This window comes from Chrysemys picta, chromosome 10, assembly GCF_011386835.1.
Source record: "Chrysemys picta bellii isolate R12L10 chromosome 10, ASM1138683v2, whole genome shotgun sequence".
NCBI lineage: Eukaryota > Metazoa > Chordata > Testudines > Emydidae > Chrysemys > Chrysemys picta.
Window position 1 is genome coordinate 75,230,088 of NC_088800.1, and position 17,745 is coordinate 75,247,832.

The following is a 17,745-nucleotide window of genomic DNA, read 5'->3' on the forward strand; positions in this document are numbered from 1 at the left end:
GTTAAACACAAATGAGCACAGAGCTTAGAAAATGTGTATTATGGGAAAGTTCGAGAGATCCAGTGCTTTCCCTGTGTTAGTTTATTCTAAAATAACCTTGTGTTAATGCAAATGTGTTTTTATGCATTAAAATACAGATTTTCTATTTCTTCCAAAGTAAGTTACATTTTATACAGTCTTCTATTTCAAATAATGTGTGCATCGCTGGCAATCAAAATGTTAGCCTCAGGGTTATTTGCTGATTATATTTTCTTTGTTATGCATCCTTTAATAACCTTGAACACAGTGACCCCAGGTGGCAGGTACCATGATGGCTGCTCTCATGATCTGAGTTAAACCTACACTCTCCTACAAACAATAGGCTCAAAATCCCCAGTTCCATAATTGAAGGGTTCTCAGCCTTGAAGTCTTGACCACCCTTCATATATTGTGAAATGGTTCAGGGTCCCTCCGAGCCATATTCTAACTAGATAGGAGAGAGCTCTCAGGGGATAGAGAAGTAGGTCCTGGTATGGTACGGGTTGAGAACCACAACCCTAATTGATATGCAAAAGTTTTGCTAACAGTCTAAACTACAGCCTGGTCTGTATAAAACTGTGCTCTGGTTCTTCTTCATCACTGCAGAAAATAAATATCATCCCTTTCTCTGATCTGCCACAGCTATTTTCCACCATGCGTGGGAATTTCACAGTGGCAAGGACAGTCTGACCAGTCACATTGATGGCCTATATGCAGACTGTACAAAGATTTTTTTTCCACTAGAATCACTACTCAAAAATCTTGTGGGAAAAGTTTTATAACTAAATATAGAGATGACAAAGGGATAGTGTGTAACATTTTCAAACCTGCCTCAGTCCCATTTTAAAAAGCAACTCAGACACTTAGGAGCCAAAATTCCCATGGACTCTCAATAAGATAGAGGCTGCCAAAGTTGCTTCTGAAAATGGGACTTAGGCTCCTAAGTCACCTAGGTGCTTTTGAAAATTTTACTCCAACAATTTCTCAGTGTTCCCGTATCTCTTGAAAAACTTGCATCTCCATAAATGTCTGAGTTATGTGAGCCATACATGATCATGCAAAACACTGGAGGCAAAAGCATTACGCAGTTACAGTATAAACTGGCAGTATGAGAGTAACTGGCACAGGAGGTTAATATACTAGGCTTTTCACCTTTGAAAACATGAGTCAAAAAAATGATTTAGTTCACAAGCAACATGAGTTTGATAGTTCTCATTCTAGTCCTTATTGGTGCATATCACAAAACCTACCATAGTTGGCACAACTGTAAGACTTTGCTCAGAGGCTTACTACTAGAATGGCAGGGGGTGTTTTAGACAGGGCTGGCTCCAGGCACCAGCCCTCCAAGCATGTGCTTGGGGCGGCACCTGGAGGGAGGCGGCGCTCACCCGGGGAGAGCGGGGCCGTGCCCGGGCTTGCCGCCCTCCCCTGGCACTCCGGCCGGTCGGGGAGAACGGAGCCGCGGCGGGCTCCCCGCCCTCCCCCGGCGCTCTGGCTGGCCGGGGAGAGTGGGGCCGCAGCCGGGCTCGCCGCCCTCCCCCCGGCGCTCCGGCCGGCCGGGGAGAGTGGGGCCGCCCCCCTGCGCTCCGGCCTCCTCCCAGCGCTCCGGCTGGCTGGGGAGAGCGGGTCCGCGGCCGGGCTTGGCGCCCTACCCTGCCGCGCTCCCCGCCGGGGGGCAGCGGGAGGCTTTTTTGCCTGGGCGGCAAAAAAGCCAGACCGGCCCTGGTTTTAGATCAGGTTTGACTATATATGTTTACATGTTTGCTCTGCACAATGCCTGCTCCTATCATGCTTGATTCAAAGTAAGGCTATCTGCCCCTCACTTCCATGAGCACTAAATTCACTCATCAACTAACCCAGCTAACTGCACGGTTTATCTCACAGCAGTTTAACAGGTTACACTCATATACAAAGGTATATATGATCTTTAATCACTAGACAAAGCAAACTTTGAGTGTGTAGGAATCACTGGATATGCCACAGTACCCTTATAGTTACATCACTGATCCGCTGTAAAAGAGTTCTGCTATCTTGCCATTGCCAGAGGGTGTCACTACGGCACCAGAAAGAGCAGCAAAACAAATCAGACTGATAAATAAGAAGTGTGAGGTTATGTGCTAGAAATAAGCTCTAAGTAAACTTTGGATGAATTGTTCATAATTTGAACCATTAAGAAAACAGTTATGGATTCTGAGAATAATATGGCTTTGTTTTTTCTTTTTCTCACTGTATCTCTTGTGTTCTAGCTAATCCAATTTATAAAACTATTGGAGAGAAAAAAGAAGCAGTACCTATTAGAGCTGTTTGCAGAATCTCCATTGTTCCCACACAATTAAACCTTGTTTTCCATGAAAGCATCATTTGAAAATGAAACCAGCCTTCTAAATATAAACCGTTCACTCTCACCATATTTGTATTCAGAAGGCAATTGTTTTCATAGGAAGTTGCCGCAAAAGAAATCTAAATTTTGTGACACAATGCTATACAGACCAGGTAATTAAGACCAAGCCACATTAAACAAATTCAAATAAACTCCAGATTTAACGGGCTGGATTTGGCTAACCATAACAGGAAGGGAGTTCCAAAACCAAAGAGCACACTAAATGAAAGCTCTCAGAAGTTAGCACATAGGTCTTGTACTAATAACTATGGGCTCCTCTAAGGTTTAGTACATTTGAATTTAAAATATAAGGCACAAGGAGGATGTCAAGGTAAGCCAAACAATTTAGATGTATTTTTTATAATAAATGCAAATTTACTTAACACCAAAATATGTCAGGAGGTAGTACAACCAGGTAATTTTTTGATATGGCCTAGCATGGTCAAGAAAACCTTAATTGCTCCATTGAACACATTATAATCTTTAAGAAATACAGTCAGGTATTGTATATAAGGAGTCGGACATAATAAAGTCTACTTCCCTAGAATAATAGCATGTCAGCATTAGCATGCAGAGAAAGTTTGTAGAGGAGAAAGATTAAAACCCAGATGCCACAATGTATTGCTTAGCCAACTGAATAGTTTTATTTAACCTCCATTTTAGGACCAAAGTCCTGGTATTGAAGTTAGTGGCCAAACGCTCATTGAATTCACTGGGTCCAGTTTTGACTGTAAAAGCCTGATCCTGCAAAGATGCTGAGAACCTCCTCTGAGCACTTCACCGAATCAAGTTCTGTGTTCAAATAATATAACTGTAATAGAGCGATATTTTCAAATTCTTGTTTAAAAAGTACTTATCTATTGAATTACAGAAATTAACAAGCAGGAGAGAAAGATAGGACAAGCCATACCACTAAGGAATACCAAATAAAGCTGGACCAAAGACAAACTATGCTCTGATTATTTTAAATCTAGCTTCTGGAAAAAGAAAAATTCAATGTGCTGCACTGAATGTTGTACCAAAAAAGTTGAAATGCAGCAGTTATAAAAGGAACAGATTCACTGTGCTGATAAACTGTGATCATGAATTAAGAACACAATGACATTACAGTATTAGAATAGGGGAGCCAAAATTTGTTGGCTGTTGTGGGAATTATTAAGATGTCAAAAGGCCAAATTCTGACCTCAGACGTGCAAATACAGCTCCCACTGACCTCAGTGGAGCATGCACATGGCTGTCTGAGGAAAAGTGTTGGACCAGAGGCTTTCAGGTGAGGACAATGCAAAAGGAAAAAGATGATGAACACAAAAATGTAAATATTATGATGTTTTGTGGATACTGTTATTAAGAAGGAATCAGAGAAGAAAATAAATCCAGAAAGTGTATGAAACAAGCAGAATGCTGTTTTAATTTTGTTTCTTTTGACGTCTTCTCAATCCTCAGCTTGCTGATTTTTGGAAAACATGAAAAACAAGACAGTGGAAATTTGAGGTGAAGTTAGATCCAAAGAGAGCAAGGTGCGTCTTGTGCTTAAATGCAGCAGTTATAAAAGGAACAGGGCTGTAAGTCAGGAGATCTGGCCCTACCAGAGTGGTGTAAAGTGGGTTTAGTATAAATGAGAATCAAATCTTTGGATTCTGTACTGACTTTGTCACAAGTTTCCTGTGTGGCCTTGGCCAATCTCTCTATGCCCAGTTTTCACATCTGTAAAAATTAGGATAATTACACCTGCCTCATGTGTAAGGTATACCTTAACAGTAGCAAAGCACTCTCAGATCCTCTGGTGGCCTGATTTGAGTTATATTTCCCAAGCTGATGATAATAGCACAGATTGTAAGCTCTTTGGGGGCAGGGACGGTCTTTCTGTTTTGTGTTGGTACAGCACCTAGCACAATGGGGGGCTGGTCCATGACTGAGCCTCATAGGCGCTGTATGATAATACAAATTAATAAATAATAAAATAATAATAATCAGTAATAAGTACATTAACCTTGTAAGCATCTGATCCCACAACCACTCAAGTCAAAGGCAAAACTCCCATTGACTTGAACAGTGAAGGGTCATGGCTTAAAAGCATAACACGGAACACAATCCGAAAAGTTTAAGGTGATCTGCAAAGGGATTTTTTTCTTTTATAAAAAGCTCCATCCCTAAGCATTAGCAGCTGAATACTGAAACAACACTTCTAATGTAGAAATAAAGGGGTGGAGGAGGAGGAAATAGCACCATGAAAAATCAGCCTGTTCCCCAACCACAGCATCTTAGATAAGATTCCCATCTATGCATAGTGTTGGCAGTGTCATAACCCTGTAGGACCACTCTGGGGAAGGTCGGCCTATGGGGATCAGGCCTATTGCTCCCCACCCTCGCTGCTCTATAGCCAGGGGTTCTCTGAGACTTTCTGGTCTTTGCTTTACCTTTACATATAAGGTATAATGTTAAGAATATTGAAGAGAAGAGGTCAATTAAAACGACACATTACTGCCGAGGGCCCAGATGGGTTCAGAGGGCCTTCCAGTGCATACGAATGTCTTTGCAAATCACTTGTAAGGACATAAATAAAAACTAAACTACCAAGCCATGCAGTGTTTAAAGCCTCACGCTTCCCTCTACTTCGGAGTGCACATAGGAACCTGAGATTGCAGATCCAGACTTGGGGGTGGGGAAGCTGATTCCACAGCATATGCCCCTTGTAGTGCTCTCAGCCCTGCAGGCAGAGAGAGCAGGAGCAGGGGCCCCCACCCAGCACCCAAAGGTACAGGGTAAGTTAGAGCATGTTACAGCAAATAGAATCTGTAATGACTTGACCCACTGTTATATTGCAATTGTTATTAGTGAGGGTCCCATAGACCACCTCAGCTGGGGGAACCCCTGACCCAGCAAGGCTCATGCCGCAACTGTGCTACCCAGGGTCTGTGGGAAGCTATGATACAGAGTCAAGGGGACTCACCATAGTTTCCCTTTGCCCCTGTGCAGATCATGGGGTACCATTTGTTTAGAGGGAAGGACACTCACCATTGTACTAGGAGAAAACCCTTCACACCAGTAGAAGAATTACAAGAATTCATCTTGAGTTGAAATAATAATGGGGGAGGAGGGGAAGAGAGTGAGCAAAATTAGACTTGGGGCAGTATTGTATTCAACTACAATGAGGTAGCTTATAAATCTCCTATATGTAAGAACGATCAGTGTTCTGTATGTACCTCATATCACTCAGCCAACCATAAGCCCTCTAGCCAAATAAACAGCAATATTGTGAGGCTTTACACACTTCTCCTTAGTAATAGGGGTGACTTTGCTGTGCAGAAGGTAATAGGAGTAGATAGATTAACTGATTTTAAGGGAAGGGAGCATGATGACCTCCTAGAACTCCTGCATAACAGAGGCCACAGATTTTCTCCAAATAACTCCTGCATCAAGCTCAGTAACTTGTAGCTGCACTAGAGCACATAGGTTATAGACATCCTGTATTGCCAACCCCAAGAATTCAAAAACCTTAAGTCAGGCCCCAAAAATCATAATATTGGCTTAGAACTCATAAGGTGTTTTAAAATAGTAAATTTTAAACCCTTTTTGTTTGCCTCTGCTTTTTGAGCCTTTAGGGTGCACTCACTTCATGTTTTCAAGTGTTTCCAAACAAGCACGAGGGTTAGAAATGTACTTTTAATAAATGAAAGCAGAGATTTTCATGTAATCACCTGACTCCAGGAGTTGGGGAAACACCAAACATGGCAAGATTCGTGATAAGATTGTAAGAGCTGGCAACAATGGAACTCTGATTTGAAGACTTCAAGAGATGGTAAATCTGCCACATCCTTGGTTACATTGTTCCAAGGGTTAATTTGCTGACATTGCTAAAAAAAAAAAATCACCTTTTTCCAACTCGCATGTACTGCTAGCCACTGGATCCCTTATGCCTTTGTCTGGATTAAAGAGACCTTTGGTATCAGATATTCTCTCATTGCATCAGTACTTCTAGATTGTGATCAAGCCACCTCTAAGTCTACTTGGATAAGCTAAGTATCTATTGAGCTTCTATTACACTGTTGGGAGGAAAGAAAGAAAAGGCAGATGCTAAGGGCTTTAACATTGTGTTTGACATTTTCACCCTGATATTTCACCCAGTCTAAAACATTGTGTTTGTCCAGTTTTGTACACCACGCAGAAAATCAGGTAATACATACCTAATACAAACTTCAACTGTACAATAGCAGGTTGGGAAACAAGTGTTAATAAGGGTTGGATAAATAGAAAAGTCAAATTGTTCTAAATTGTATGGAAATTTAAAAAAAAAATTCTGGGAGGAGAAAGCAAAAAGCAATTGAAAACTAAATTTAAAATTTAAACTAAATTTTAAAGAAAGAAAGTAGTAATCTGGTGGTGCCAAAGGGTTAAAGTATTCTGTTTCGGTCAGTCTGAATATATGAATTTAGCAGCTGACAGTGCATGGTGTGTCAGTCTCTTACAGCTGTTCCAGTAGATTCAAAGACCATCTTTGTTTCTTGAAATATTAGCAACTGTTACTTTTTTCCAAGGACAATGATAGACCAGCTGTTACCTCACAAGATGCAATGTAGTTCAGGTCATATTCTTTAGTAACCAACTTGTAAAACAAGAACTAAATCATTGTTTGGGTTTGTCAGATTTTTTTCCCATTAGAACAGTCTTTGGAGCCTAACAGTAAAATAATTTACACTCAGAATTTCCATTAGTGCATTGGAGTGACAGAGAAACTTCGTATGGTTACTAAACTGGATCTTCTATTTCTAAAATAACATTTGAACTCAGAGTATTGTAGATTTTTTGTTGTTGTTGGTTTTTAAGGCTTTTTGCCATTAAGCTAATTTCTTTCTTTCAAAAATGGTAAGATTATTAAGCAGACGTACTTTAGTAATGCACATTTGTATGCCTAAATGTCAAAATATACAACTGGGATTTTCAGAATAACCTAAGGGAGTTAAGTGTTCAAATCCCATTACATTTCAATCAATTTGGATGTCTAATTCTTTTAAGCTCTTTGGAAATCCCAACCTAAACCAACAACTGAGCAACTCAGATAGTTGAGGCTTCAACCCAGGCACAGGTAAAACTCCCACTTGAAGAAATCTTGCCTATGAAGGACTGCAAGATCTGTTCCCAAATCAAGAAATATTACAGTAAGAGTAACTGAACAAGTTACATACCTCCTTTCTAAAAACAAAAAGGTAAACACTGCTTTCAGCAGCTCTGAAATAAGCCATTGTTCTTCAGTGCACAGAGACAAATTACCACTTCCAACAAGCTGTCATCCACTTTGAATGAGAAAGACAAAGACAAAATATTGCCACACTGAGAAGACTGGATATTGAATAAAGACTCAACCTTTGTTTTTAAATTTTGTACTCCTTTACATCAAGGAATGGCTATGTTTACAGAATTATTGCCAGTTAATTGCTGTGTAAAGAAGAAGCACACAAAGGTACTGTAATATACACTGAAAGATTTCACAATAGTTAATAAATTCAGCAGTAAACAGGAGTTTATTCTTTTTCTATATTATTTAAATAATCATTTCACATTTAAACGCCGCTGTATTAAAATATCCTTGTACAGCAGCTGCAATACACTGAGTTTAGGATGAAGATACCATCCTACGTGTGCAAGAATGTTAACAGCCTAACTCTACATTCTTTGAATCAAATACTCTAGAAAGAAACCAGATAAACTAATGCTCTACTTAAACTCTGTTTATCTGAAATACTTACGAGGAACGGGTGATAGACTGCCTTTTGGTAAACCACTGGGATAATAATGGATACAGATTTTTAAAAGTCTGCCTTCAGAATCACCAGTATTTGTGATGAAGAATATGAATTGTTGAACAAAACAGTGAAAGTAAAAACTAAGTTCTTATAATTATTTTTTTCAGTGTGAGAATACTTCTCTTTAAAGATGAAAGACTGAGACTATCAAATGTCAGAGACTTTAGTTATGTTTAGGAGCAAAGTCTGTCTTACAAAACCAAAAACCTGCCATCACAAAAGTTTTGATTGGACAGAGATAGCGAAGTTGATAGAATCTCCTGAAAGCTGCAAACTAACCCAGAAAATACTGCCTCCAGACACCTGTCTGATAAAAGACAATAGTGCTTGGGTTAACAAGATGGATATGCCTGAAAATATGTCATTGTTGAATTTGTGTCTAATCCTTGAATGGAGAATTGGAGAATTTATTTTCCAAATGGCTGGGCAATTCCACCTCGTTCCGTTTCCATTTCTGCTGCCAAATAGCTATGGTTTCCAAAATCCACAAACTTTTCCTAGTATAAGAAGTATTCTTTGTTGGCAAGATGCTGAAGCACAAACCTAAATTTAAGCATGTGAATAATTCAACTGAAATCAGTGGGAAGACATGGGAACTATCCTTGTGCTTAAAGTTAGGCACATGCTTAAGTACCATGCTGAATCAGGGCCACCAATAGGATTCATCAAGCAGAAAAACTCTGAGAAGCTGGACTATAAGGGAGCCAGTGTTGGTATCTACCTGGACAATACCTTCAGCATTACTCAAAAGAAATAAAAGCTTTGTTTAGTTCACAGAAGGCTTTCGAGAGATAGGTTTGACTATTGTCTTCCTCTTTCTTGGCAGATTACAGGTGGAATTCAAAGGCCAGACTTTGTGTTCATGGGAAGAAGCCAGCTTCCTTTAATTATCTAAAATGACCAATCTCCAAGAACAAAATCCATCCCATTCATCATAGTTCAATATTGGTCACTTTTAGACTAGAATGTGTTACATTTGGCTATGGGTATAATCACTGTGTCTTCAGTTTCAGGTTATCATTGTATGCTGCTATTCTTATGTTAATAAAAGAAAACACCAAATGAGTTCAGTAGGCTACATCAGTGAACTGCATCATCACAATACAAAGGGATAGAGCCAGTCCAGTAATAAAGGCAAGTTTTATTTTAGATCAGGCAATGCATCAATTTCAACCTTCGTAGTTTCATTTAAAAAGGGAATCAAGAACTGAAGTCGTGATAAACTGTGAGAGCTGCAATGTTCTAAAATAACGTCAGATACATGACTAAAAGCTGCAGTCTCACCCAAGTCTGACCACATAGTACAACTCAGAGGAGAGAATTTGGGAATGCATATATTTATTTCTTCCAAATTGCCATAGTCTGCGGACTGTCTCCCAAAATTCTCCGGATGTAGGGAGAGAACACCCATTACTATATGCCTTTAGAGACGCAGCCTGCTCCTCCTAATTACCAGTTATACTCTTCAAGCTAATGCAGATGGGTCAGGGCTATGGTCCTGCCTTTCCCCACCCTCTTTGATGCACTATTAATCCCAAAGGAGTAGAACAGGATCAAACCCTGCACTTCCCTGAGCGAATGACCTGCAATTCTGAGGAAGCAGTGTTGTGTACTGGATAAAGCACTCAATGGGCAATTGTAAGACCTGGCTTCCATTCCTGGCTTGGCCACTGACCTGCTGTGTCACTTTGTGCAAGTCGCTTCACCTCCCTATGCTTTTCTTTCCCCTCCCACCCTTTGATGGTCTTGTCTGATTGCACAGTAATCTCTTTGGGGCAGGGAAAGTCTCTCACTATGTGTCCATGTGATGTCTAGCACAATGGGGCCCACAGTCGTGGCTTGGGCTTCTAGGCACTACAGTAATATAAATAATAACAATTCTTCCTGGGTTCTACATGGACCATCAAGGGAGAGAAAGGTTCCTCACACCCAGGAGCGCCACCAGCTTTTCTGCCACCCTAGGCGGCGGAAGGTCCCGCCCCGAAATGCTGCCCCCCACAGAGGCGGTGGAAGGTCCCGCCGCCGAAATACTGCCGCAGTCGTAGCCCCACAAATTGTAGTGCCCTAGGCGACCGCGTAGGCCACCTAATGGATTGCACTGGCCCTGCTCACACCACCCTGTTCACTGCATGTCTGTATACTGGCCAAGCAAAATCTGCCCTCTATTTATTTGTTTTTAACGAAGAGTAAAGTTACAAATGCAATGAAACTACAGGGTGTGTAATGAAAACAGCATAGCTGTGGTGTCCTGTTGCTTAAATACCTTGCTCCTGAACGGTGCTGTATTAGGTTTCTTCAACATCTATGAAGCATTCCAGCTGGACTGCAACCAGTATTTTAATAAACTATGATCTTATGCAGTAGTGAATAAAGTTTATAACAGTCATAATTCCCTTGAAATCCATTAATCAACAGAAATTTCAACAAATATTTTAACATGGGAGTGACAGGACAGCAACTAAAGATCATCTGTTAACGGTGGAAGGAACCTTTTTCTCATTTTAATCTCCATGTGTCTGTAGCAACTCACTAATCTATTTCATTTATAATTCACACACAAAAAAACAGTCTCAGCAAAGATTTAAGATGTTAGCCTGTGATGAGTTTGCACATTACTAAGACTTCATTATTCTTATAAAAATGTACCCTAGTGCATTTGCTAGTTCATTATGCAATATTCTGATAAATAATTAAAACTAGACAACACTTGTCAAGGTGTAATGAGTGTGTTTTGTGAAGCACTGTCATTGCTTTACCTTTAGGTTTTACTGTTTGTTAATTTTCTTGCCAATTTAACAAGAAGTCAGTAATGGGTCTCTGGGACATCAGAGTAAGTGTATGTGGGGTCGTGCTGTGTGTTTAATAGGCCAGATCATTGGCTAAGGATGATGTGCAGGTAGCACAATATGAGTGTGTATGAGTGCATGTGCACACATGGTTTAAAGCTAATCTTCGTTTTCCTCTAATCCTGCTATAGCCTCTATGCTGAGGTAGTCCTCCTGTGCCAAGTGAGACCAGCAGCGCACTTAGGGGTGAAATCCTTCTCCCATTCACTCCAATGACACAGGACCAAGCTCTTAGTCATTTTAAGCTTGTAGGCCAGGGGTGGGCAAACTTTTTGGCCCGAGGGCCACATCTGAGTGGGGAAATTGCATGCAGGGCCATGAATGTAGGGCTGGGACAAGGGCTTGGGGTGAGGGAGGGAGTGCGGGATATGGGAGGGGGCGTGGGGTGCAGGAAGGGGCTCAGGGCAAGGGGTTGGGGTGATGGAGGTGTGTGGGGTGCAGGAGGGGGCTCAGAGCAGGGGGTTGGGGCGCAGGAGGGGTGCAGGGTGCAGCAGGGGGCTCAGGGCAGGGGGTTACGGTGCAGAAGAGGTTCGGGGTGCGGCAGGGGGCTCAGGGCAGGGTGTTTGGGTGCAGGAGGGGTGCAGGGTGCAGCAGAGGGCTCAGGGCAGGGGGTTGGGGTGTAGGAGGGGTGCAGCAGGGGGCTCAGGGCAGGGGGTTACGGTGCAGAAGAGGTTCGGGGTGCAGCAGGGGGCTCAGGGCAGGGTGTTTGGGTGCAGGAGGGGTGCAGGGTGCGGCAGAGGGCTCAGGGTAGGGTGCTGGGGTGCAAGAGGGGTGCAGAGTGCGGCAGGGGGCTCTAGCCCAGCGCCGCTTACCTTGAGCAGCTCTGGGGTGGCAGCAGCATGCAGCAGGACTAAGGCAGGCTCCCTGGCTGCCCTGGCCCCGCGCTGCTCCCGGAAGCAGCCAGCACCACGTCCCTGCAGCCCCTGGGGGAGGGGGCGGCAGAGGGCTCCATGCGCTGCCCTCGCCTGCGGGTACCTCCTCCGAAGCTCCCATTGGCCACGGTTCTCTGTTCCCAGCCAATGGGAGCTGCGAGGGGCGGTGCCTGCAGGCGAGGGCAGTGCGTGGAGCCCTTCCCCTCTTCCTCCCGCCCCGGGCCGCAGGGACGTGGTGCTGGGCACTTCTGGGAGCGGGGCTGACAATCCCACAGGCCGGATCCAAAGCCCTGACGGGCCAGAGCCAGCCCACGGGCTGTTGTTTGCCCACCCCTGTTGTAGGCTGTCTAGATAAGTCAGAACATTTCACCAATAGCACTGCTGGGAAACCAACCCCTGGATTTTAAACTGAGCACCGTTTAATACCAATGCAGTTGCATTTTATCTGCTGCTTGTAGCCCTTTTCTGTATACCATTACATTACTTAGTGTATAGGGGTGAGGTAGATCCCTGTTACTCATAGCACCATATTTGGGAAAGGATGCTATTACAGATTCTCCACAATTATGTCATGAATGATGCTATTTTAGGCCCCAGTTCAGCAAGGTACATGCCTAATTTTAAGCATGTGAGTAGTCCCATAGAAGTCAAAGTATACATGAGAAATGGGAAAATGTACATTGCACTACCATGCTGAATTGGGGTCTTACATCAAACCTCCACAGCTTCTGACCAATGAATAATCCACAGGTCTCCTCGACTACTCAGCCATGAAGCAGATAAAAACAAAGTTCTCTTGCAGAATTGATTCTGACAAGAAGGAAAAGTGCAAGAGACCAACAGCTCTACACTGTATTTGTTGGTTGGTTTGTTTTGTGGGTGACAACGGTTATCTAGCACCCAATTCTGGAAGAGGGATGACAATAAAATAATGATCCAGTGATCACAGACACCGCAGGATGAGACGCTGATTGCAGAAAAAAAACCCACTGCTGCGTAGGAGAGGAAATATTATCCCCAAGATGGCCAGTCATTCAGGAACATAGATATTTCTGAAGAGGACAAAATACAAGTCATACACTCTTGCTTTTGCTTAGCTACATGCTTGCATCAGTAAGATGCAGAGTGGCAGCAATGACGGTAGTGTATCCCGGTTTGCTGACATCTCAGCACTTGACAGCATGAGACCGGACTAGAGCAACGAGGTATGATGTCAAGAGGAAATTCATTAAGATTCAAAGACCAACCAACTGCAGACAGCAGCCTTGTCTGAAAAAAGCAGAATGTATCCGTCCTTCTGAGACTTCCATCTCTTTGGATGTGGATGAGAGCTTGTCGTACACGCTACGGGGCTTGATTGTGGCATGGAGCCCCACGGAATCTGTGACTTCCAGAGACCTGTGACTTCCAGAGACCCCCTTGACATTCTCTGCTTCAGCCCCAGGGGCCGCGGGACTCTGGAGCTGGCAGCTAGCGGGGTCCTGGCAGGGTCCCAGCGACAGGTGACAGCAGCAACAGGGGGCCCCCCTGCAAGTTCCAGCGAAAGGTGACAGACTCCTGAGGGGGCCCTCCTCAGGGTTCCAGCGATGGGCGACAGCCATGTGGGGTGGTGGGAGGCAAGGGGGACACCTCGGGCGAGTGTTTGGGGTGTCCCATTTTCTCTTTGGGAAATATCCCTGCAGCTCCCAGCCACTGTGGGTGGAGGGGGGACCCCGTGCAGCTTCCAGCTGCTGTGGGCAGAGGGGAAACCCCATAGCTCCCAGCCACCACCGTGGTGAGAAACCATGGAGCCGCAGCAGCAAAAGTCACAGATAGGTCACAGCTTCCGTGAATGTTTGTTTATTGCCTGTGACCCGTCCATGACTTTTACTAAAAATAATCACGCCAGAGTCTTAGCCTTACTGATAAACAATATGAATTAGAAAGAAAACAGAGTAAGAAATCCCACTGAGGGGCAAATCCTAAGAATCCTTGGAAACAGAAGCAGGTCTGCTCTGAAAGGAGAAGGGAGTGCTCACTGAATCTGAGAGAGCTGTGCACCCTCCGCACACACGATCTGTAGGGCTTCCCTGCCTGGGAAGGTGAGGAAAAGGCAGAGTGTGGAAAAGGGGATCCAATTCTCCACTTTTTGGCAAAACCATAGAAGGGGCTTGGAGCCTGAAGGACCCTTTGGGGAGAGGCTCTGCAGCTGCTCTGTGATTCAGCATTACACACACACACACACACTCTCTGCCCTGTATACCTGGCCAGCACCTGTCCATAGCTTCACTCCTTCCTATGCTCCCTGCCCCTCCAGGCTGCCATGTTCTCCCAGAAGGTAGGAACAAAGCAATCCCTGCACCCCCCTGAATTCAGGAACTGCTATTCCGAATGGATCTTACACGGCTCATGGAAGGGAGAGAAGCTCCACTGGCCATCCCCTCCTTACTCACCCCCTCTATGTCCCTGCATAAGGGCTGGGTAGACTCTGGCCACAATCCAAATCCACCAATACCCCATGGGAGAGGCTCTAAGTCCCATAAAGCTTTCTAGGCTGCAATAGCATATGCATCAAGTTTTATGGAGGATTTGTCTTTAGTTCAAGTAATGTATTCCACTAATCCAAAAAGCTGAGATAATAAGAACACCTCCTCATACCTTCTCTCATTGTCATCAAGGTGAGCAAAGAGCACATTCTTGGAGATGGCTTTTGCCAGAGCAGTCATTGTTTTATAGTCCTTTGGAATAACCTGTGGGGGAAAAGAAACACACAAAGTTACAGTTGTGGATTTGTTTCATTATATATCTTGATGTCTAAAAGATTGCTGCATTACTTAATAAAGCTTATGCCCAAATAAATCTGTTAGTCTTTAAGGTGCCACCGGACTCCTTGTTGTTTTTGTGGATACAGATGAACACGGCTACCCCCTGATACTTGTCAATATGATGGATGCAGCTTGTTTCACATTGCTGAGTCAAATTTATAATTTAATATAAAACCACCAAGAAAGCAATACATTCCAATTTCGACAGCCTGGGTACAAGAATTAATGTTACTAATATAACAATGAGAACAGATATGTATGGTAGTCTCTCCTCCTCTTGCCCCTCCTCACCTCATAAAATATCCTTATACAGTACAGGGCAAAAATTCAGCAGGAACTGACAGTAGCTACGCAGACTTCTTTCATATTTCATGTATTTTTTTAATAGACTGAGGAAAACACTTTCCATACACTTCCTCTCCCCAAAGCAACATCAGAAGCAGTCTACCTCTAAACATAAAACGTGAGTGATGTTTCTCTGCCTTACAAAATACAAACATGTGACCTATTCATTTTTTATTGTGAAATTTTTTTCTTTATCAGTCCATAACATCAAACCAGTGTATTAACAGTATTACTGTATGGTCTGGAAGCAGCTGCATTAAAGGAAGCAGACATCAGAAGGCTGGAGGCAGTAGAGATATTCAGAAGATGGCAGATGTAACATGGAATGATTGATTGTAAGACAAATGAAGAAGTTAGAGGGAGAGTAGGATGTGAAACCAGGGTTTGGGATTGGCTGCAATCAAAAAGATTACAATGGTGGAGACACCGTATCAAACAGATGATAGGATGCCAGAGAAAATAATGCAAGTGCAACCAAGGTCAGTCCGACCTACGGGCTGACCACTGACTAGATGCGGGACATCATATGCAGGGACAGGACCAGACTGGGTGTAATGGAAAGACAAGTCAGAGACAGGAATATATGGCAATGCTTTACTGCTCCCCTTGTCTTAAAGATGCTCCAGGATGAATAATGGTGAAAAAATATTCTGGCAATTGACACAATCTTATGAAGCAAACAGAACTCCTGCATTATTTCAGTTACTGTACACATTCCTATGTCGGAAGCGTCTCCAATCTCCCACCAAAAAATTAATTAAAGAAAAGAAGTTAATTAAGCAAAAGGAAAATATTTTGAGTTCTGGAGTATAATCAAAAGGAAGAGCAATCTACATTTTTGCAGAAATCCCACAGAACAAAGAGCTGGCCTTCATATCACCAGTGAAGTCTATAGTCTGAAAAGTAAAGCATCTGACAGTATTTTAGGATGTGTCTGTGACAGACAGACATTATCCTGATCTAGCAGGGAAAGGGTTAACAATTTGCCATAGGATGAGCCACAGACACTCAGGAGGGGTGGAGACAGGTGAGAAGACGGGAAGTCTTCCTTTCATTCCATGTAAAAGGGCCCTTAAGGGAGTACAGGGGAAGAAATAAGTGAGGACGGGAGATATGCTTCTGTACGGTCCTTCCTCCACTCAAAAGGGATGAGCTTTATTTTGCTTAGTTTAGAATCTCTTTGACCCCACAGAGGCTGTGAGTGAGAGGAAGCCTAAAAAGACTGAACAACTTCTTTTTGTTATCCCTTTCAAACTGCGCGGGGGGAAAATCCCAAGAGACAAGAGTGAAGAGCAGGCCTTGGGCTGGGGGCTTTTATTGTTGTTTTTTCCCTAACCCCTCCTTAATTTAGGCAGAAGTAAGCCATTTTCCCAGTGGGAGAAAGGGTTGTTTTCAGCTGTTCGTCCCTTCCCTTATTAATCTGGCAGGGAAGGGATCTTGATTAGGCCAGAGAGCCATATTGCCAACCCAGACAGAAGAAGGCTATTTCCAGTGGGGGGAATGATGCATGACAACCCTCTTGAGGTGTCGAACAAAGAACAACCCTAGAATTATTTTAAGGAAAAGTGCCATTGTCTATAATGCAGAGATTCTCAAACTGGGGGTCAGGACCCCTCAGGGGGTCACAAGGTTATTACATGGGGGGTCGCAAGCTGTCAGCCTCCACCCCAAACCCCACTTTGCCTCCAGCATTTATAATGGTGTTAAATATATAAAAAAGTGTTTTTAATTTATAAGGGGGGGTCACATTCAGAGACTTGCTATGTGAAAGGGGTCACCAGTAAAAAAGTTTGAGAGCCTGCTATAATGGTATGCTAAACTATAGTACAGGGGTAGGCAACCTATGGCACGCAGGCCGAAGGCGGCACGCGAGCTGATTTTCAGTGGCACTCACACTGCCCAGGTCCTGGCCACCGGTCCGGGGGGCTCTGCATTTTAATTTAATTTTAAATGAAGCTTCTTAAACATTTTAAAAACCTTATTTACTTTACATACAACAATAGTTTAGTTATATATTATAGACTTATAGAAAGAGACCTTCTAAAAACATTAAAATGTATTACTGACACGCGAAACCTTAAATTAGAGTGAATAAATGAAGACTCGGCACACCGCTTCTGAAAGGTTGCCGACCCCTTCTATAGTATATGGTTTAGTCACTAGGTGGCACTATGTGTAAAATACCTTATTTAAACAAACTTCTGCCATAGCTGGCAGAGCATTAAAGGATCTTATGATGAACACATCTGGTCTGTATAAGCAAGCTCTGTAGCCAGTACATATCTGGTACAGAATAATGTGACAGCCACCTTGGTAAAGGCTCAAAGACTGAATTCTATCTTCACCAACACAGCTCCCATCTTTTCCTGTGTTGTGATATATACACTGCTTACTGTATTTTTCACTCCATGCATCTGATGAGGTGGGTTTTAGCCCACGAACGCTTATGCCCAAATAAATTTGTTAGTCTCTAAGGTGCCACAAGGACTCCTCGTTGTTTCAGCTCCCATTGATTTCCTCTAGTCAAAGGTGTAGAGAAGTCAATGGAAGCACATATACTTACCAGAGGGCAACATTTCACCTTCACTTGAGTAGAGAGTCAGAATTCCTAATATCAAAATAAGAGTTAGACGCAAGCTAGCTCACTATGAGAAAAGCTCAGAGCTTATTGTTAGTGTC

The 17,745-nt window shown here is 43.2% G+C and overlaps 1 protein-coding gene across 1 annotated transcript in view; it reads right to left on the reverse strand.

Moving 5' to 3' along the window:
• PRKAR1B (protein kinase cAMP-dependent type I regulatory subunit beta) overlaps positions 1 to 17,745 on the reverse strand; it is a 128,064-nt gene that overhangs the window by 89,259 nt on the left and 21,060 nt on the right. The window contains exon 4 of the mRNA XM_005289159.5: positions 14,555 to 14,646. Within this exon, the coding sequence (XP_005289216.1) occupies positions 14,555 to 14,646 (92 nt within the window). The remainder of the gene's footprint in view (positions 1 to 14,554; positions 14,647 to 17,745) is intronic.